The 22,023-nt window shown below is 44.3% G+C and overlaps 1 protein-coding gene across 4 annotated transcripts in view; it reads left to right on the top strand.

Moving 5' to 3' along the window:
• Window positions 1-22,023, top strand: part of LOC139539489 (lysine-specific demethylase 4B-like) — a 103,065-nt gene that overhangs the window by 5,593 nt on the left and 75,449 nt on the right. For all 4 annotated transcript variants that reach the window (XM_071342492.1, XM_071342491.1, XM_071342490.1 and 1 more), the window contains 4 exons: window positions 790-1,073; window positions 1,273-1,448; window positions 1,830-1,944; window positions 5,075-5,268. In XM_071342492.1, the coding sequence (XP_071198593.1) occupies window positions 804-1,073; window positions 1,273-1,448; window positions 1,830-1,944; window positions 5,075-5,268 (755 nt within the window). In that variant the 5' untranslated portion in view covers window positions 790-803. The remainder of the gene's footprint in view (window positions 1-789; window positions 1,074-1,272; window positions 1,449-1,829; window positions 1,945-5,074; window positions 5,269-22,023) is intronic.

Raw genomic sequence — 22,023 nt, 5'->3', positions numbered from 1 at the left:
TCGGTCGACCTATACTTTTTTGTTGTTGTCTGGGACAGCCCTAGTCATGAGCCCGTTAAACAGCCTCCATTACATTAATAATGCAACGTGTTTAGTGACAACCGATGGAGTTGAAAATGCGATGGATTTTTTTTTTTTTGCACCCCGTCATCACACACAAACGTATCAGCAACAAGTCAATTTGATGGAAACTCATCTCTGGTTGAAAAATGATTTTTTATTTTTTTAAGCGGCTTTTAGAATATTCACATAAATCTGTCACCAAGGACAGAAAGCTACTGATTGTTATTTCCCGCCAAGAAGATCATACAAAATTATTGCCTGAACGTCTCAATACCTTTTCTGATGCATTTCAAAAACCATACTTCCTTCAGTTTGAAATGCTTTTAAATGTACTGTCAGGCTGATTTGTAATAAACGGAAACATTTGCCGTTTGGCAACCCGTGCCCTAGTCACTGTTACCTAGGGTGGGGTTTTCAAGACTAGATACATATGAACCCAGGTCTGTTGGTGCCTTATTGGGCTCCCGAGTGGCACAGCGGTCTAAGGCACAGCATCTCAGTGCAAGGTTTGTCACTACAGTCCCTGGTTAGAATCCATGCTGTATCACATCCAGCCGTGATTGACAGTCCCATAGGGCGGCGCACAATTGGCCCAGCGTTGTCGGGGTAGGCTGTCATTGTAAATAAAAATGTGTTCTTAACTGACTTGCCTGGTTAAATAAAGGTAAAAAATAAATTAAAATTTATTTTTTTATTCTATTCGCTGTCTTTTCTTTCTATTTCCAGATCCACCTGCCACCATGTCGCTGGAAGGACCAGACATGGGCAAAGATCCTGCACCAGACATATCCCCAGAACTAGCTGCAGATTCCGCTCCAGCCCCAGAATTAGCCCCTGAGCTAACACCAGATACAGCCCCAGAACTAGCTGCAGATTCAGCTCCAGTCCCAGTAATGAATCCAACTTGTAAGATCATGACCTTCCGGCCCACCATGGAGGAATTCAAGGACTTTGCCAAATACATTGCCTACATGGAGACTCAAGGAGCACACCGCGCAGGCCTGGCGAAGGTACACACACATCAGGACAGTTTAGTTTAAATGGCCTAACACTAATAATTCAGCCTTGTATTGTTATTGCCTCTCCATCTCACTTGGTCACGGTTGTCTCTCTTTTTTCCCCTTTCTTTCACTTTCACTCTCGCCCCCTCACATCCTCTCTCACTCACTTACTTTCACATTCCCTCCCTCCCTCCTGCCCTTCTTGCAGGTGATTCCCCCTAAGGGCTGGAAGCCACGGAAGTCATATGACGTCATTGAGGAGATGACGATCCCTGCTCCCATCATGCAGGTGGTGACGGGCCAGTCAGGCCTCTTTACCCAGTACAACATCCAGAAGAAGTCCATGACTGTGGGGGAGTACCGCCAACTGGCCAACAGCAGAAAGTAGGGCCTCACATCACCCAGCTACCAGACATTCTACACCCATTGAGACCCATTCAGAATAATGCAGAAGATACATTACTGTTATGATCAGAGACTGTTTTTTTTCACAGTGAAAACTAAAGAATAATTTATGCTTTTGGTAGTAAAAAAAAAAAGTTTTATATAAAATGTTTTCTTTCCCAATCACAGCAATTTAGGTTACCACAGTTATGAAGAGTTGAGACCATTACAAATGACACACAGTACGATTGTGAACCTTTGATTTATCACTTTTCCATTGATATTATTGGGTTGCCTTTGTTCTCGCCTGTTTCACTGCCTTTCCCATTTAGTATCCGTCTGGTGAACTATAGACCTCTCTACTCTCCCCTCCACTCCCAGGTACTGTACCCCCCGACACAAGGACTTTGACGACCTGGAGAGGAAGTACTGGAAGAACCTCACCTTTGTGTCTCCAATCTACGGGGCTGACGTCAGCGGCTCCATCTATGACTCTGTAAGTCAGCCCAGGAACAAGCCTTGCTTATTAGACATGCAGACCTGCGAACATGCATGCATTTTGCGTACCAAATATGCAATTCTCTGGCCATGAATGCAGGTACGAGATCCGAGTTAAAAGTACGCAGAAATTAAAATGGGCTTATATATATATATTTTTTTAAATAAAAAATAAATCCACTGAGAATCTAATCATGATTCTCGAGCTGCAACACACAGACATGTACAGAGTTTGTGTCAACGGACATGGAGGTTAATATGTAATTATTCGACGAGCTACCCCATGTCTGCCCCTCCTGTTTGTTGTGATGCTGAGTTTGCCCACTGTCAGCTGTAGGTCAACACATGGACAAATCCCTTTTCGACTCAGTGTGTTGTGCAAAGGTAAACACTAATTGTTTCAAGTTAATGTTAGGGAACATAAGATGAACGTTCAGTGGGCTCTAAAATGCCAGCAGTTCACTCGCATTTCCTAGTGAAAGAAATGAAATGTAAATATGAAAAATAACTGGTCGTGTTTGTGCGAGTGTGATATACATTTAATTTCGCATCCATTAGTTGTATTTTCCACTTAACATTACGAGGATCATGCAACCAGATTAACTGTAATTATTATCCACGTCACAAAAAGCATTACAAAAGTATAATAAAAAAATAGATATGAACGTCTTGGCATTAAATGGGGTCGGGAGTTTAGAAGACGGAGCGGTTAATGAATGAGTGTCCGGTATTAGCTATAGAGGCAATGCTTCTAAAATGCCTTTGCACCAATTCTATAATGCCATCAAACTCAAAAACAGCGCACAAGCGTGCGGGGGAGGGGAGAGAACCCCAATCGAGTTGAATCTCCAATTTCCCGCACGCGTCTGGTACTCTTAAAAAGTTGGACAGGGTTGGCAGGTCTGCACATGGATCGTGAACATGAGTAACAACGTGTTTCTTATGGGACAAGTTCAAATAGTGCTTACCTCGCTGTTACTGTTTTCTTCTGTTTCACGCCTTCTGAACACGACCCTGGCTTCGCTATACAGTGCATTCGGAAAGTATTCAGACCCCTTAACTTTTTCCACGTTTTGTTACGTTACTGTCTTATTATAAAATTGATTAAATAGTTTTTTTTCGCCACTCATCAATCTACACACAATACCCCATAATGACAAAGCAAAAAGTTTTTTTGTTGTTGAAATGTTTGCAAGTATTCAGACTCTTTTTACTCAGTACTTTGTTGAAGCACCTTTGGCAGCGATTAGAGTCTTCTTGGGTATGATGCTACCAACTTGTCACACCTGTATTTGGAGAGCTTCTCACATACTCCTCTGCAGATCCTCTCAAGCTCTGTCTGGTTGGATGGGGAGCGTCGCTGCACAGCTATTTTCAGGTCTCTCCAGAGATGTTCGATCAGGTTCAAGTCCGGACTCTGGCTGGGCCACTCATGGACATTCAGAGACTTGTCCCGAAGCCACTCCTGCGTTGTCTTGGCTGTGTTCTTCGGGTCGTTGTCTTGTTGGAAGGTGAACCTTCGCCCCAGTCAGGTCCTGAGCGCTCTGTAGCAGGTTTTCATCAAGGATTTAAATTTTTTATTTATTTAACTAGGCAAGTCAGTTAACAAATTCTTATTTCAAAGATGGCCTAGGAACAGTGGGTTAACTGCCTTTTTCAGGGGCAGAACAACACATTTGTACCTTGTCAGCTCGGGGATTCGATCTTGCAACCTTTCAGTTACTACTCCAACACTCTAACCACTAGGCTACCCTGCCGGATCTCTCAGTACTTTGCTCCGTTCATCTTTCCCTCAATCCTGACTAGTCTCCCCTTCCCTGCCACTGAAAAACATCCCCACAGCCTGATGCTGCCACCACCATGCTTCACCATAGGGATGGTGCCAGATTTCCTCCAGAGATGACACTTGGCATTCAGGCCAAAAAGTTCAATCTTGCTTTCATCAGACCAGAGAATCTTGTTTCTCATGGTCTGAGAGTCCTTTAGGTGCCTTTTGGCAAACTCCAAGCGAGCTGTCATGTGCCTCTTACTGAGCAGTGTCTTCCACTCTATTATAAAGTCTTGCTTGGTGGAATGCTGCAGAGATGGTTGTCTTTCTGGAAGGTTCTCCGATCTCCACAGAGGAGCTCTGTCAGTGACCATCGGGTTCTTGGTCACCTCCCTGACCCAGGCCCATCTCCCCCGATTGCTCAGTTTGGCCGGGCGCCCAGCTCTAGGAAGAGTCTTGGTGGTTCCAAACTTCTTCCATTTAAGAATGATGGAGGCCACTGTGTTCTTGGGGACCTTCAATGCTGCAGAAATGTTTTGGTACCCTTCCCCAGATCTGTGGCTCGACACATTCCTATCTCAGAGCTCTACGGACAATTCCTTCGACCTGATGGCTTGGTTTTTGCTCTGACACGCACTGTCAACTGTGGGACCTTATATAGACCGCTGTGTGTCTTTCCAAATAATTTCCAATCAATTGAATTTACCACAAGTGGACTCCAATGAAGTTGTAGAAACATCTCAAGTACGATCAATGGAAACAGGATGCTGAGCTCAATGTTGAGTCTCTTTAGCAAATGGTCTGACTACGTATGTATAGAAAGAATGTTTTCCGTTTTTTATTTTTACTAAATTAGCAAAAAATTCTAAACCTGTTATCGGTTCGTCATTATGGGGTATTGTGTGTAGATGGAGGACATTTTGTATTTAATCCATTTTAGAATAAGGCTGTAACGTAACCAAATTTGGAAAAAGGGAAGTGGTCTGAATACTTAACAAATGCACTGTAGTTAGAAATGGTGTGGAATTACTAAGTACCCGACAGTAACACCTGTTGAAGTTTTAATAAAAAAATACCAGCTGAAATATCATGTCTTTATGTGATGTGGCCTTGATACCATCTGGTGGTGAACATGTATTACTACATGGCCTTGAACATCAATGGCAATCTTAGTCCTCATAGTAGTATAGCTATGTTATTCACTGGTATAAGACTAGCTGAAGTACAATTGTGACAAACAAACAGTTCAACTCCATGTCTATAGGCATGACTTTTTTTCTTTCAATTTATTTGGTAAATGTAGCCAATATGCTTTAATTGGGTCGCCGTGTTCACCCCCCCTCTGTCTGTGTGTTACCAGGAGATCAGTGAGTGGAATATCGGCCACCTGAACACGCTGCTGGACATGGTGGAGCAGGAGTGTGGCATCGTGATCGAGGGGGTGAACACGCCCTACCTGTACTTTGGCATGTGGAAGACCACCTTTGCCTGGCACACAGAGGACATGGATCTCTACAGTATCAACTACCTCCACTTTGGAGAGCCCAAGTCCTGGTCAGTGGCTAGATTTGTCTTTTTAGTTCTCTGTCTCTCTTTCTCTCTCACACTTTCTCTCTCTCACTGTCTCACTATCTCTGCTCATTTCAAAATATACATAAAATTACTTCTGTAGGTCATTTAGCACTTGTTTTGGGGGATTTCAATACATTCCTCATGGTTCTCTATTTTATGTGACAGTTTTTGCTGCAATTGCATCTACATAAAAAAAAATGGCAAGCCGAAATCACTCCTTGATTTCAGGATCTGGACAGGCTTTCGGCAGCTGCTTCTCCTAGCATCTATCATCTACATGTGTAAAGCTGAAAGTGAGTTAAGGAGACTGTCCATGTACTTAAACAGGTGGCCACTGGAGGACGGTCTAGACTAAAGGTCGACCGATTATGATTTTTCAACGCCGATACCGATTATTGGAGGACCAAAAAAAGCCGATACCGATTAATCGGCCGAATTAAAAATAAATAATGACAATTACAACAATACTGAATGAACACTTATTTTAACTTAATATAATACATCAATAAAATTAATTTAGCCTCAAATAAATAATAAAACATGTTTGGTTTAAATAATGCAAAAATAAAGTGTTGGAGAAGAAAGTAAAAGTGCAATATGTGCCATGTAAAAAAGCTCACGTTTTAAGTTCTTTGCTCAGAACATGATAACATATGAAAGCTGGTGGTGCCTTTTAACATGAGTCTTCAATATTTCCAGGTAAGAAGTTTTAGGTTGTAGTTATTATAGGACTATTTCCCTCTATACCATTTGTATTTCATATACCTTTGACTATTGGATGTTCTTATAGGCACATTAGTATTGCCAGTGTAACAGTATAGCTACCGTCCCTCTCCTCGCCCCTACCTGGGCTCGAACCAGGAACACATCGACAACAGCCACCATCGAAGCATCTTTACCCATCGCTCCACAAAAGCCAAGGCCCTTGCAGAGCAAGGGGAACAACTACTCCAAGTCTCAGAGCGAGTGACGTCACCGATTGAAACGCTATTAGCGCGCACCCCGCTAACTAGCTAGCCATTTCACATCGGTTACACCTGCCTAATCTCGGGAGTTGATAGGCTTGAAGTCATAAACAGCTCAATGCTTGAAGCACAGCGAAGAGCTGCTGAAAAACACACGAAAGTGCTGTTTGAATGAATGCTTACGAGCCTGCTGCTGCCTACCATTGCTCAGTCAGACTGCTCTATCAAATATCAAATCATAGACTTAATTATAACATAATAACACACAGAAATACGAGCCTTTGGTCATTAATATGGTCGAATCCGGAAACTATCATTTCGAAAACAAAAAGTTTATTCTTTCAGTGAAATACGGAACCGTTCCGTATTTTATCTAACGGGTGGCATCCCTAAGTCTAAATATTGCTGTTACATTGTACAACCATCAATGTTATGTCAGAATTATGTACAATTCTTGCGAATTAATTGCGGTCTTTGTTAGGAATAAATGGACTTCCCACAGTTCACAACGAGCCAGGTGGCCCAAACTGCTGCATATACCCTGTCTGCTTGCACGGAACGCAAGAGAAGTGACACAATTTCCCTAATTATAAGAAATTCATGTTAGCAGGCAATATTAACTAAATATGCAGGTTTAAAAAATATATAATTGTGTATTGATTTTAAAGAAAGGCATTGATGTTTTTGGTTAGGTTTGGTGCAACGACAGTGCTAAATCATCACCCGTTTGGCGAAGTAGGCTGTGATTCGATGAGAAATTAACAGGCACCGCATCGATTATATGCAACGCAGGACACGCTAGATAAACTAGTAATATCATCAACCATGTGTAGTTAACTAGTGATTATGTGAAGATTGATTGTTTTTTATAAGTTTAATGCTAGCTAGCAACTTACCGTGGCTTCTTGCTGCCCTCGTGTAACAGGTAGTCAGCCTGCCACGCAGGCTCCTCGTGGAGTGCAATGTAAGGCAGGTGGTTAGAGCGTTGCACTAGTAACCGGAAGGTTGCAAAAACGAATCCCCGAGCTGACAAGGTAAAAAATCTGTCGTTCTGCCCCTGAAAAAGCCAGTTAACCCACCGTTCCTAGGCCGTCATTGAAAATAAGAATGTGTTGTTAAATAAAGGTGTAAAAAAAAAAAACGGTGTCCAAAAATACCGATTTCCGATTGTTATGAAAACTTGAAATTGGCCCTAATTAATAGATCATTCAGTCTAGACCGATGGTCACCAACCTTTTTTGAGTCAAGGTCGCTTTCTGAGTCAAAATGCAAACTGAGATCTACCACTACGATTTTATTTTAAAAACATGACTTAAAAACGTATGTGTGTGTGTGTGTAACTGTAATCTAATTCACTTCCAAATTTCAATATAGATCTGTGCAATATCCATATCTCAAGAGATCCATATTGTGTGCACTATTTTGAAACGCCACTCGGCCGTGAGTAAAGTCCAGTTTTATAGTGTTCGCTGTTTGTCGTCTCTCTCCCCATCTCCTCTTGCAGTCCCACACCTATGTGTATTTTCTGTGAATATGAGTGTGTCTGTGTCCTACAAGCCATTTTAAATTGTCCAGGGCCAACCATCCCATCATTCGTCGCTAGGTAGCAGTAGTACTCTTCAAACACCTCTCCCCCGTCGTTTTCTTATTCCTCTTGTAATACGACCCCCCCCCCCCCCCCGTCGTCGAGCCTCTCTATTCCCAAAGCCTTCACTCGGCATCCAATTCTATTTCTTAACGTTTATAGCTCTCCCAACACTGAATCACATAAAGAGCCTCAATTTGTCAACACATCTCCATCATTTTCTTCAACCATTTCACTTGGAAGCGAATAGGAAAAGCAGCACTACTGCATAGGCCCAGCAGTATCACACACTCAAGGAGTTCATCCCAAATGGCACCCTATTCCCTATATAGTGCACTACTTTAGACCAGAGCCCTATGGGCCATATATAGGGAACAGGGTGCCATTTGGGACGTAGGCTTAAACTAACAGCCACTCCTGGCTAAATGAGTCACACGGCGGCAAGGTAATGGTGGTAGATAAGGGTATCGACAGAACGCTAATGGAGGGAGACGCTTTGTCAAAGTATCAGTAACGGCGGTGACCTTACCTGGCGTCCTTGGGGTCAGCTAGTATAGGTGTCCGGAGCAGTGCCCGTCATCTTTAAGCTGTGTCTGCGAGGTGAGAGCACGTGTGTGTGTTTCTCTCTCTCACGCTCTCTCGCCTTCAATCTCTCCATGGTCTCGCTGGGTGACTAATTCCCACTCCGCAATCAGAGAAGGATTGATCTTCTATTGTTATTTTAACCTGTAGGTTCTCACTCCAACCCTGTTCATGGAGAGCTACCTTCCTGTAGGTTTTAACTCCAACCCTGTTCCTGGAGAGCTACCTTCCTGTAGGTTTTCACTCCAACCCTGTTCCTGGAGAGCTACCTTCCTGTAGGTTCTCACTCCAACCCTGTTCATGGAGAGTTACCGTCCTGTAGGGTTTCACTCCAACCCTGTTCCTGGAGAGCTACCTTCCTGTAGGTTCTCACTCCAACCCTGTTCCTGGAGAGCTACCTTCCTGTAGGGTTTCACTCCAACCCTAATCTAGCACACCTGATTCTAATAATTAGCTGGTTGATGAACTGAACCAGGTTAGTTACAACTGGGGTTGGAGTGAAAACCTACAGGAGGGTAGCTCTCCAGGGTTGGAGTGAGAACCTACAGGAGGGTAGCTCTCCAGGAACTGGGTTGGAGTGAGAACCTACAGGAGGGTAAGCACTCCAGGAACAGGGTTGGAGAGCCTTGGTCTAAGCTATATGTTTTATTGGTGGATAAAAGTCTGCAAATATGGCTGTAGTCATACACATAACACATTTCCCAGGAAACAAGTTTGTATTTTCCCCCATCTCCCCTCCATTAGAACTAGAAAACACTCCAGCCAGAACAGGCTTGATTTCTAAAATACTTGTCTTATGATACAGTAGCCTACTAAAGCAAAAGTTTTCATGTGAAGATATCCTATCCTTTTGTTGCTGGTGCTGTCATTTGACAAGTAGAAATGGCCATTTATAATGTAGGGAGTAGAGGGAGGTTTTCATGGTGGAATGAGAACAAGGGGCTCTGAACTGAGCCAGGCCTCACTTGCTGTGCTCATTACTGCACAGGCAGGCTTTTCTCTTTCTCTCACTGCTGGCTACCTCTACCTCTTCCTATCCTTTTCTCTCTCACTGCTGGCTACCTCTACCTCTTCCCATCCTTTTCTCTCTCTCTGCTGGCTACCTCTACCTCTTCCCATCCTTTTCTCTCTCTCTCTGCTGGCTACCTCTACCTCTTCCCATCCTTTTCTCTCTCTCTCTGCTGGCTACCTCTACCTCTTCCCATCCTTTTCTCTCTCTCTCTGCTGGCTACCTCTACCTCTTCCCATCCTTTTCTCTCTCTCTCTGCTGGCTACCTCTACCTCTTCCCATCCTTTTCTCTCTCTCTCTGCTGGCTACCTCTTGCTTTCTGTTTTTGTTTCTTTCTCTTTGTTGATTTGCTCTGTCCCTTCCTCCTCACTCCCTTGGAAGTCCCCTGCACCATACCTTTTCAGCTCAGAGGGAACCATTCTATTTTTCTTTATTTTCCTCCTCTCATTTAGTCTCTCCCCTCCCGTTCCTTTTAAACCTCACTCAGTGGGTGGCCTGTAGTACCTGCACTGACTCTGAGTGTACCAATCAATACCAGCATCACAGTGTTTGTGTGTACCTGAGCCCTCACTTCCACTCTCCCTATTTGTCTGTCTCTTTGGATTTGTGTGTCTCGGCAAGTGTGTGTGCATTGCATTTGTGAGCGTGTGTGTCTGTGCGTGCGCGCAGTGTCTGTGCGTGTGTGTGTGCGCGTGAGCGGCGCGTGTGAGCGGCGAGCGCGTGTGTGTGAGCGCCGTGTGTGTGTGGTTCGTGTGTATTTAAGAGGGAGAGTAGTGTGTGTGTGTGTGTGTACCTTGTGGTTAGAGCGTTGGGTCAGCAAGGTTGCTGGATCGAATCCCAGAGCTGACAAGGTGAAACTCTATCGTTCTGCCCCCGACCAAGGCAGTTTTTTTATTTTTTATTTATTTAACCTTTATTTAACCAGGTAGGCAAATTGAGAACACGTTCTCATTTACAATTGCGACCTGGCCAAGATAAAGCAAAGCAGTTCGACACATACAACAACACATAGTTACACATGGAGTAAAACAAACATATAGTCAATGATACAGTGAAAAAAAAAAATAAGTCTATATACAATGTGAGCAAGTGAGGTGAGATAAGGGAGGTGAAGGCAAACAAATATATGTATAAATAAATAAAAATATAAAAAGGCCATGGTGGCGAAGTAAATACAACACAGCAAGTAAAATAAAACTTAAAACACTGGAATGGTTGGTTTGCAGTAGAAGAAAGCGCAAAGTAGAGACAGAAATAATGGGGTGCAAAGGAGCAAAATAAATAAATAAATACAGTAGGTAAAGAGGTAGTTGTTTGGGCTAAATTATAGATGGGCTATGTACAGGTGCAGTAATCTATGAGCTGCTCTGACAGCTGGTGCTTAAAGCTAGTGAGGGAGATAAGTGTTTCCAGTTTCAGAGATTTTTGTAGTTCGTTCCAGTCATTGGCAGCAGAGAACTGGAAGGAGAGGCGGCCAAAGGAAGAATTGGTTTTGGGGGTGACCAGAGAGATAAACCTGCTGGAGCGCGTGCTACAGGTAGGTGTTGCTATGGTGACCAGCGAGCTGAGATAAGGGGGGACTTTACCTAGCAGGGTCTTGTAGATGACCTGGAACCAGTGGGTTTGGCGACGAGTATGAAGCGAGGGCCAGCCAACGAGAGTGTACAGGTCGCAGTGGTGGGTAGTATATGGGGCTTTGGTGACAAAACGGATGGCACTGTGATAGACTGCATTCAATTTATTGAGTAGGGTTTTGGAGGCTATTTTGTAAATGACATCACCGAAGTCGAGGATTGGTAGGATGGTCAGTTTTACAAGGGTATGTTTGGCAGCATGAGTGAAGGATGCTTTGTTGCGGAATAGGAAGCCAATTCTAGATTTAACTTTGGATTGGAGATGTTTGATGTGAGTCTGGAAGGAGAGTTTACAGTCTAACCAGACACCTAGGTATTTGTAGTTGTCCACATATTCTAGGTCAGAGCCGTCCAGAGTAGTGATGTTGGACAGGCGGGCAGGTGTAGGCAGCGATCGGTTGAAGAGCATGCATTTAGTTTTACTTGTATTTAAGAGCAATTGGAGGCCACGGAAGGAGAGTTGTATGGCATTGAAGCTCGCCTGGAGGATTGTTAACACAGTGTCAAAAGAAGGGCCAGAAGTATACAGAATAGTGTCGTCTGCGTAGAGGTGGATCAGAGAATCACCAGCAGCAAGAGCGACATCATTGATGTATACAGAGAAGAGAGTCGGTCCAAGAATTGAACCCTGTGGCACCCCCATGGAGACTGCCAGAGGCCCGGACAACAGACCCTCCGATTTGACACACTGAACTCGATCAGAGAAGTAGTTGGTGAACCAGGCGAGGCAATCATTAGAGAAACCAAGGCTGTCGAGTCTGCCGATGTGGTAATTGACAGAGTCAAAAGCCTTGGCCAGGTCAATGAATACGGCTGCACAGTATTGTTTCCTATCGATGGCGGTTAAGATATCGTTTATGACCTTGAGCGTGGCTGAGGTGCACCCATGACCAGCTCTGAAACCAGATTGCATAGCGGAGAAGGTATGGTGGGATTCGAAATGGTCGGTAATCTGTTTGTTGACTTGGCTTTCGAAGACCTTAGAAAGGCAGGGTAGGATAGATATAGGTCTGTAGCTGTTAGGGTCAAGAGTGTCCCCCCCTTTGAAGAGGGGGATAACCGCAGCTGCTTTCCAATCTTTGGGAATCTCAGACGACGCGAAAGAGAGGTTGAAAAGGCTAGTAATAGGGGTGGCAACAATTTCAGCAGATAGTTTTAGAAAGAAAGGGTCCAGATTATCTAGCCCGGCTGATTTGTAAGGGTCCAGATTTTGCAGCTCTTTTAGAACATCAGCTGACTGTATTTGGGAGAAAGAGAAATGGGGAAGGCTTGGGCGAGTAGCAGAGGGGAGGGCAGTGCTGTTGTCCGGGGTAGGGGTAGCCAGGTGGAAAGCATGGCCAGCCGTAGAAAAATGCTTATTGAAATTCTCAATTATAGTGGATTTGTCGGTGGTGACAGTGTTTCCTATCTTCAGAGCAGTTGGAAGCTGGGAGGAGGTGTTCTTATTCTCCATGGACTTTACAGTGTCCCAGAACTTTTTTGAATTTGTGTTGCAGGAAGCAAATTTCTGCTTGAAAAAGCTAGCCTTGGCTTTTCTAACTGCCTGTGTATACTGGTTTCTAGCTTCCCTGAAAAGTTGCATATCACGGGGGCTGTTCGATGCTAATGCAGAACGCCATAGGATGTTTTTCTGTTGGTTAAGGGCAGTCAGGTTAACCTACTGTTCCCCGGGCGCCGAAGACGTGGATGTTGATTAAGGCAGCACCCCTCACCTCAGAGGGGTTGAGTTAAATGCATTCAGTTGTACAACTGACTAGGTATCCCCCTTTCCCTGTGCCTCTGCTCCCCCTGCAGTGTGATGTCACTAGAATCATCAGCTCAGCTCGGTGTGTTCTAACCCTGCTGTATCAAGAGCCATGTCCCGTTAGCCATCGAGCCATGTCCCGTTAGCCATCGAGCCATGTCCCGTTAGCCATCAAGAGCCATGTCCCGTTAGCCATCACTCTACTGCTCTATCAAGAGGCATGTCCCGTTAGCCATCACTCTACTGCTCTATCAAGAGGCATGTCCCGTTAGCCATCACTCTACTGCTCTATCAAGAGGCATGTTCCGTTAGCCATCACTCTACTGCTCTATCAAGAGGCATGTCCCGTTAGCCATCACTCTACTGCTCTATCAAGAGGCATGTCCCGTTAGCCATCACTCTACTGCTCCATCAAGAGGCATGTCCCGTTAGCCATCACTCTACTGCTCTATCAAGAGGCATGTCCCGTTAGCCATTACTCTACTGCTCTATCAAGAGGCATGTCCCGTTAGCCATCACTCTACTGCTCTATCAAGAGGCATGTCCCATTAGCCATCACTCTACTGCTCTATCAAGAGGCATGTCCCGTTAGCCATCACTCTACTGCTCTATCAAGAGGCATGTCCCGTTAGCCATCACTCTACTGCTCTATCAAGAGGCATGTCCCGTTAGCCATCACTCTACTGCTCTATCAAGAGGCATGTCCCGTTAGCCATCACTCTACTGCTCTATCAAGAGGCATGTCCCGTTAGCCATCACTCTACTGCTCTATCAAGAGGCATGTCCCGTTAGCCATCACTCTACTGCTCTATCAAGAGGCATGTCACGTTAGCCATCACTCTACTGCTCTATCAAGAGGCATGTCCCGTTAGCCATCACTCTACTGCTCTATCAAGAGGCATGTCCCGTTAGCCATCACTCTACTGCTCTATCAAGAGGCATGTCCCGTTAGCCATCACTCTACTGCTCTATCAAGAGGCATGTCCCGTTAGCCATCACTCTACTGCTCTATCAAGAGGCATGTCCCGTTAGCCATCACTCTACTGCTCTATCAAGAGGCATGTCCCGTTAGCCATCACTCTACTGCTCTATCAAGAGGCATGTCCCGTTAGCCATCACTCTACTGCTCTATCAAGAGGCATGTCCCGTTAGCCATCACTCTACTGCTCTATCAAGAGGCATGTCCCGTTAGCCATCACTCTACTGCTCTATCAAGAGGCATGTTCCGTTAGCCATCACTCTACTGCTCTATCAAGAGGCATGTCCCGTTAGCCATCACTCTACTGCTCCATCAAGAGGCATGTCCCGTTAGCCATCACTCTACTGCTCCATCAAGAGGCATGTCCCGTTAGCCATTACTCTACTGCTCCATCAAGAGGCATGTCCCGTTAGCCATCACTCTACTGCTCTATCAAGAGGCATGTCCCGTTAGCCATCACTCTACTGCTCTATCAAGAGGCATGTCCCGTTAGCCATCACTCTACTGCTCTATCAAGAGGCATGTCCCGTTAGCCATCACTCTACTGCTCTATCAAGAGGCATGTCCCGTTAGCCATCACTCTACTGCTCTATCAAGAGGCATGTCCCGTTAGCCATCACTCTACTGCTCTATCAAGAGGCATGTCCCGTTAGCCATCACTCTACTGCTCTATCAAGAGGCATGTCCCGTTAGCCATCACTCTACTGCTCTATCAAGAGGCATGTCCCGTTAGCCATCACTCTACTGCTCCATCAAGAGGCATGTCCCGTTAGCCATCACTCTACTGCTCCATCAAGAGGCATGTCCCGTTAGCCATTACTCTACTGCTCCATCAAGAGGCATGTCCCGTTAGCCATCACTCTACTGCTCTATCAAGAGGCATGTCCCGTTAGCCATCACTCTACTGCTCTATCAAGAGGCATGTCCCGTTAGCCATCACTCTACTGCTCTATCAAGAGGCATGTCCCGTTAGCCATCACTCTACTGCTCTATCAAGAGGCATGTCCCGTTAGCCATCACTCTACTGCTCTATCAAGAGGCATGTCCCGTTAGCCATCACTCTACTGCTCTATCAAGAGGCATGTTCCGTTAGCCATCACTCTACTGCTCTATCAAGAGGCATGTCCCGTTAGCCATCACTCTACTGCTCTATCAAGAGGCATGTCCCGTTAGCCATCACTCTACTGCTCTATCAAGAGGCATGTTCCGTTAGCCATCACTCTACTGCTCTATCAAGAGGCATGTCCCGTTAGCCATCACTCTACTGCTCTATCAAGAGGCATGTCCCGTTAGCCATCACTCTACTGCTCTATCAAGAGGCATGTCCCGTTAGCCATCACTCTACTGCTCTATCAAGAGGCATGTCCCGTTAGCCATCACTCTACTGCTCTATCAAGAGGCATGTCCCGTTAGCCATCACTCTACTGCTCTATCAAGAGGCATGTCCCGTTAGCCATCACTCTACTGCTCTATCAAGAGGCATGTCCCGTTAGCCATCACTCTACTGCTCTATCAAGAGGCATGTTACATTAGCCATCACTCTACTGCTCTATCAAGAGGCATGTCCCGTTAGCCATCACTCTACTAAAAGACCCATCCTTTAGTTTACTGGCTGTCTTGTTCTTTTAGAAATCTGCTTTCATTTTTAGAATGTAGCCTTTCCAAAGCCCTAATGCCTGGGCACTTAAACAGAGAAGTGACGTCCCAAAGGGCACCCTATTCTCTATTCAGTGCACTACTTTTGACCTGAGTTGTGGTCTAAAGTAGGTCAATACCTAGGAAATAGGGTGTGATTTGAGACGAATCCAGAGCCTCTCCATGGTATAATGGAGTAGGGTTGTCATGCTTCGGTTGCTTCCTTTTTGATTCAGAAGTCTCCCCTCTCAAGATATCTTTCAATCCCCTATTCTTCTCCCTTTCCCTCTTACATATGCCCCTGTGAGGAAAAGTAATCTTCCCTTGTCACTCGTTAAAAGTACATTTACTCACTTGGATGCACCCCTCAACTGTTTAACCGTGAATGTGTGGGGAGAACATTCAAACAGTGTACACACACACACACTTCTTCCCCTGCTTTTTTTGTGGAAATTGAATCATTTTCACTTTTGGGGTAATTACAGTATGTTAAACTATGTGCAAGGAGCTGTTACCCCCCCTGTGCAGCCACTGTGAAATTAACTCCATTCCCCTCCAACTCTGCTGCCATCTGTCATTACCCCCCCCCCCCCAAATAATCTGTTGTCAGATGCTGTAAACATCGCCCGGTGGTTTGCAGAGAGTAAGAGAAACTGCTGAAAATGAACATCTTAAAATTGCATTGACTCCATTTATTATGCAGAGTGAGAGTCCATTATGGATTCATTGTTCACTTAATTTTATAGATTTATCAGGTATTAGATGACGCTTGCTGTTTTTGTGTCTCTTCCGGAAGGAAAGAGATGTCAGTGCCACCAGTATTGTTGCATTGGAAGTGTTTTATGAATGAAGACAATTGGCAATTGCCTGATCAATTATATTGATGTCAATGGATGTTTTCCGTCCGCTTGCATTGTGAATCTGAAACCTTTTAATGAAGGCCTTGACCTTGTACGTTTCCCAAAGATCCTCTTTTAGCACTAAGGTTATCTTGGTAGGCCATTGACGAACGATCATCTTAAAGTTAAAATGGTTGTGTTTTTTGGGGGGGGGGAAACCAAAACCAGGAGACCAAGACCAGGAGAGAATAGAGAGATGATATGACCAGTCTTGTCTGTTAAACTACTGTGTGTTATTGATCTACATCTTGAAGACTGCGTTGACACGCAACACCACTAGCCTATGTGTTACACATCAATTGGCTGTGTAGATCAACAAAACCTAGATGAATTGAGCAGCCGTGAACAACCGTATTAAAACACTGATGTACTGTGATTCATTTAGAGTTTATTTAACAGGATATTGATTTGGGATATTAAACGTTTTCATGACTTTGGTTCCCTTGGTAACCCTGCTGTGTCGCAAGTTAGTTTAGGGTCAAATTCCAAGTGTCGCTTACACAATTCTATATGTCCTTTACCATATTCTCCCTACTCTAAGCCATTCACAAGCACCCCATTTTTTTTTTATATCAGAGCCATAGATATGAACATTTAGTTAAAGTTTTTTTATTTTTTATTTTTATTTTTAACCTTTATTTAACTAGGCAAGTCAGTGAAGAACATTCTTATTTACAATGACGGCCTACACCGGCCAAACCCAGACGACACTGGGCCAATTGTGCGCCGCCCTATGGGACTCCCAATCACAGCCAGATGTGATGAAGCCTGGATTCGAACCAGAGACTGCATTGACGCCTCTTACACTGAGATGCAGTGCCTTAGTGGCGCAGCGGTCTAAGTATGTAACTAGCATCTCAGAATAGGATGGCTGATCTAGGATCAGTTCCCCCCCCAGATTTCCATTCAATCTTATTAATTTTGATCTAAAAGGTGAAACTGATGGTCAGTCAGCACTCATTCTGACACGTTGGCTACATACGGCCCTGGTCAACATGACAAAATCGCATTTGATGCTATGCCAATAGAGCTGGTAGTTCAAATCTAATTTTGCGCTGAATACAACAGGTGTAGACTTTAAAATGCTTACTTACGAACCCTTTCCCAACAATACTGAGTTAAAAAGTAAGAAAATAATATCAAAAAAGGAAACGGTAACACAATTAAACAACAATGAGACTATATACACAAGGAGTACCGGTACAGAGTCAATGGGCAGGGGTACGAGGTAGTTGAGGCAATATGTAGGGGGGGGGGGTAAAAGTGACTAGGTAATCAGGATAAATAATAAACCGAGTAGCAGCAGCGTATGTGAAGCGTGTGACAGAACTGTGTGTGAGCGTATGTTATGTCTTCAGAAAGTATTCACACCCCTTTGACTTTTTCCACATTTTGTTGTGTTACAGCCTGAATTCTTTTAAATGGAGTAAATGTAGATGTTTTGTCACTGGCTTACACACAATACCCCATAATGTCAGAGGAATTATTGTTGTAATTTATTTTTGAGTCAAGTATTCAACCCCTTTGTTATGACAAGCCTAAATAAGTTCAGGAGTAAACATGTGCTTAACAAGTCACATAATATATTGCATGGACTCACTCTGTGTGTAATAATATTGTTTAACATGATTTTTTTTAAATGACTACATCATCCCTGTACCCCACACATACAATTGTCGAGCGGTGAATTTCAAACACAGGTTTAACCACAAAGACCAGGGAGGTTTTCCATTGCCTTGCAAAGAAGGGCACCTATTGGTAGATGGGTAAAAAATATTAAAAGCAGACATTGAATATCCCGTTGAGCATGGTGAAGTTATTAATTACACTTTGGATGGTGTATCAATACACCCAGACACAACAAAGCTACAGGCGTCCTTCCTGACTCAGTTGCCGGAGAGGAAGGAAACCGCTCAGGAATTTCACCATGAGGACAATGATGACTTTAAACCAGTTACAGAGTTTAATGGCTATGATAGGAGAACTGAGGATGTATTACCAACATTGTAGTTCCTCCACAATACTAACCTAAATGACAGCTTGAAAAGAAGGAATCCTGTACAGAATACACATTTCAAAACATGCATCCTGTTTGCAACAAGGCACTAAAGTAATACTGCAAAAAAATATGGCAGAGCAATTCACTTTTTGTCCTGAATAGAAAGTATTATGTTTGGGACAAATCCAACTGTACACATCACTGAGTATCACTTTCCATATTTTCAAGCATAGTGGTGGCTGCATCATGTTATGGGGATGCTTGTAATCGTTGAGGAGTGAGGATTAAAAAGGAAAAAATAGAAACGGAATACACAAGCAAAGGCAAAATCCTGGGAGATGAATTCACCTTTCAGCAAGACAATAACCTAAAATTCAAGGCCACATCTACACTGGAGTTGCTTACCAAGAAGACAGTGAATGTTCCTGAGTGGACGATTTACAGTTTTGACTTAAATCTGCTGGAAAATCTAGAGCAAGACATGAAAATGGTTGTCTAGCAATGTTTGACAGAGCTGGAAGAATTTTGAAAAGAATGAGTTAATGTTGCACAATCCAGATGTGGAAAGCTCTTAGAGACTTACCCAGAAAGACTCACTGTTGTTATCGCTGCCAAAGGTTCTTCTACAAAGTATTGACTCAGGGGTGTGAATAGTTATGTAAATTTGATTTCTGTATTTAATTAATAATGCATTTCTAAAAACATGTTTTCATTTTGTCATTATGGGATATTGTGTGTAGATGAAATAATAATTTTAATACATTTTGAATGCAGGTATGAATACTTTCTGAAGGCACTGTATGTGTGTGTTGGAGTGTCAATGTAGTAGTGATGCACGGGTTGACTCCTAACCTGCAGTCCCCACGGTTATGCAACACTCACTACAGAGTCCCAAACTGCCTCTGAAAGAAACATCAGCACACAAACTGTTTGTCAGGAGCTTCATGAAATGGGTTTTCTTGGACGAGCAGCCGTACACAAGCCTAAGATCACCATGTGCAATGCCAAGCGTCGGCTGGAGCGGTGTAAAGCTGGCCGCCGTTGGACTCTGGAGCAGTGAAAACATTCTCTGGAGTGATGAATCACGCTTCACCATCTGGCAGTCTGACGGACAAATCTGGGTTTAGGCAGATGCCCGGAGAATGCTACCTGCCCCAATGCATAGTGCCAACTGTAAAGTTTGGTGGATGAGGAATAATGGTCTGGGGCTGTTTTTCATGATTCGGGCAAAGCCCCTTAGTTCCAGTGAGGGGAAATCTTAATGCTACAGCATACAATGACATTCTAGATGATTGTGGCAACAGTTTGGGGAAGGCCCTTTCCTGTTTCAGCATGACAATGCTCCTGTGCACAAAGCGAGGTCCATACAGAAATGGTTTGTCGAGATCAGTGTGGTAGAACTTGACTGGCCTGCACAGAGCCCTGACCTCAACCCCACTGAACACCTTTGGGATGAATTGGAACGCCGACTGCGAGCCAGGCCTAATCGCCCAACGTCAGTGCTAGACCTCACTAATGCTCATGGCTGAATGGAAGCAAGTGCCCACAGAAATACTCCAACATCAAGTGGAAAGCCTTCCCAGAAGAGTGGATGCTGTTATAGTAGCAAAGGCAGGACTAAATCCATATTAATGCCCGACGAACAGGTGTCCACATACTTTTGATCATGTATATTTGAAGGGGTCTCCACATACTTTTGTATTTATAGTTTATTTTATTATATTTTTATTTTTTATTTCACCTTTATTTAACCAGGTAGGCTAGTTGAGAACAAGTTCTCATTTACAACTGCAACCTGGCCAAGAATAAAGCAAAGCAGTTCGACACATACAACAACACAGAGTTAAACATGGAGTAAAACAAACATACAGTCAATAATACAGTAGAAAAAATCTATATACAGTGTGTGCAAATGTAAGATAAGGGAGGTAAGGCAATAAATAGGCCATAGTGGCTAAGTAATTACACTATACCAATTAAACACTGGAGTGATTGAGGTGCAGAAGAATGTGCAAGTAGAGATACTGGGGTGCAAAGGAGCAAGATAAATAAATAAATACAGTATGGGGATGAGGTAGTGGGATGGGCTATATTACAGATGGGCTATGTACTGGTCCAGTGATCTGTGAGCTGCTCTGACAGCTGGTGCTTAAAGCTAGTGAGGGAGATATGAGTCTCCAGCTTCAGTGATTTTTGCAGTTCGTTCCAGTCATTGGCAGCAGAGAACTGGAAGGAAAGGCGGCCGAAGGAGGAGTTGGCTTTGGGGGTGACTCATGAGATATATCTGCTTGAGCTCATGCTACGGGTGGGTGCTGCTATGGTGACCAGGGAGCTGAGATAAGGCGGGGCTTTACCTAGCAGAGAGTTGGAGATGACCTGGAGCCAGTGGGTTTGGTGACGAGTATGAAGCGATGGCCAGCCAACGAGAGCGTACAGGTTGCAATGGTGGGTAGTATATGGGGCTTTGGTGACAAAACGGATGGCACTGTGATAGACTGCATCCAATTTGTTGAGTAGAGTGTTGGAGGCTATTTTGTAAATGACATCGCCGAAGTCGAGGATCGGTAGGATGGTCAGTTTTACGAGGGTATGTTTGGCAGCATGAGTGAAGAATGCTTTGTTGTGATATAGGACGCCGATTCTAGATTTAATTTTGGTTTGGAGATGCTTAATGTGAGTCTGGAAGGAGAGTTTACAGTCTAACCAGACACCTAGGTATTTGTAGTTGTCCACATATTCTAAGTCAGACCCGTCCAGAGTAGTAATGTTGGACGGGCGGGCAGGTGCAGGCAGTGATCGGTTGAAGAGCATGCATTTAGTTTTACTTGTATTTAAGAGCAATTGGAGGCCACGGAAGGAGAGTTGTATGGCATTGAAGCTCGTCTGGAGGGTTGTTAACACAGTGTCCAAAGAAGGGCCAGAAGTATACAGAATGGTGTCGTCTGCGTAGAGGTGGATCAGAGACTCACCAGCAGCAAGAGCGACGTCATTGATGTATACAGAGAAGAGAGTCGGTCTAAGAATTGAACCCTGTGGCACCCCCATAGAGACTGCCAGAGGCCCGGACAACAGACCCTCCGATTTGACACACTGAACTCTATCAGAGAAGTAGTTGGTGAACCAGGCGAGGCAGTTATTTGAGAAACCAAGGCTGTTTAGTCTGCCGATGAGGATGTGGTAATTGACAGAGTCGAAAGCCTTGGCCAGGACAATGAATACAGCTGCACAGTATTGTCTCTTATCGATGGTGGTTATGATATTGTTTAGGACCTTGAGCGTGGCTGAGGTGCACCCATGACCAGCTCTGAAACCAGATTGCGTAGCGGAGAATTTACGGTTGGATTCGAAATGGTCGGTAGTCTGTTTGTTAACAGGGTAGGATGGATATAGGTCTGTAGCAGTTTGGGTCTAGAGTGTCTCCCCCTTTGAAGAGGGGGATGATCGCAGCAGCTTTCCAATCTTTGGGAATCTCAAACGATACAAAAGAGAGGTTGAACAGGTTAGTAATAGGGGATGCAACAATTGCAGTGGATCATTTAAGAAAGAGAGGGTCCAGATTGTCTAGCCCGGCTGATTTGTAGGGGTCCAGATTTTGCTGCTCTTTCAGAACATCAGCTATCTGGATTTGGGTGAAGGAGAAATGAGGGAGGCTTGGGCGAGTTGCTGTGAGGGGTGCCGGGCAGTTGACCGGGGTAGGGGTAGCCAG

Source organism: Salvelinus alpinus, chromosome 15, assembly GCF_045679555.1.
Source record: "Salvelinus alpinus chromosome 15, SLU_Salpinus.1, whole genome shotgun sequence".
Taxonomy (NCBI): Eukaryota; Metazoa; Chordata; class Actinopteri; order Salmoniformes; family Salmonidae; genus Salvelinus; species Salvelinus alpinus.
The sequence above is the reverse complement of the archived record's forward strand: the minus strand, read 5'-3'. Positions and strand labels throughout refer to the sequence as shown.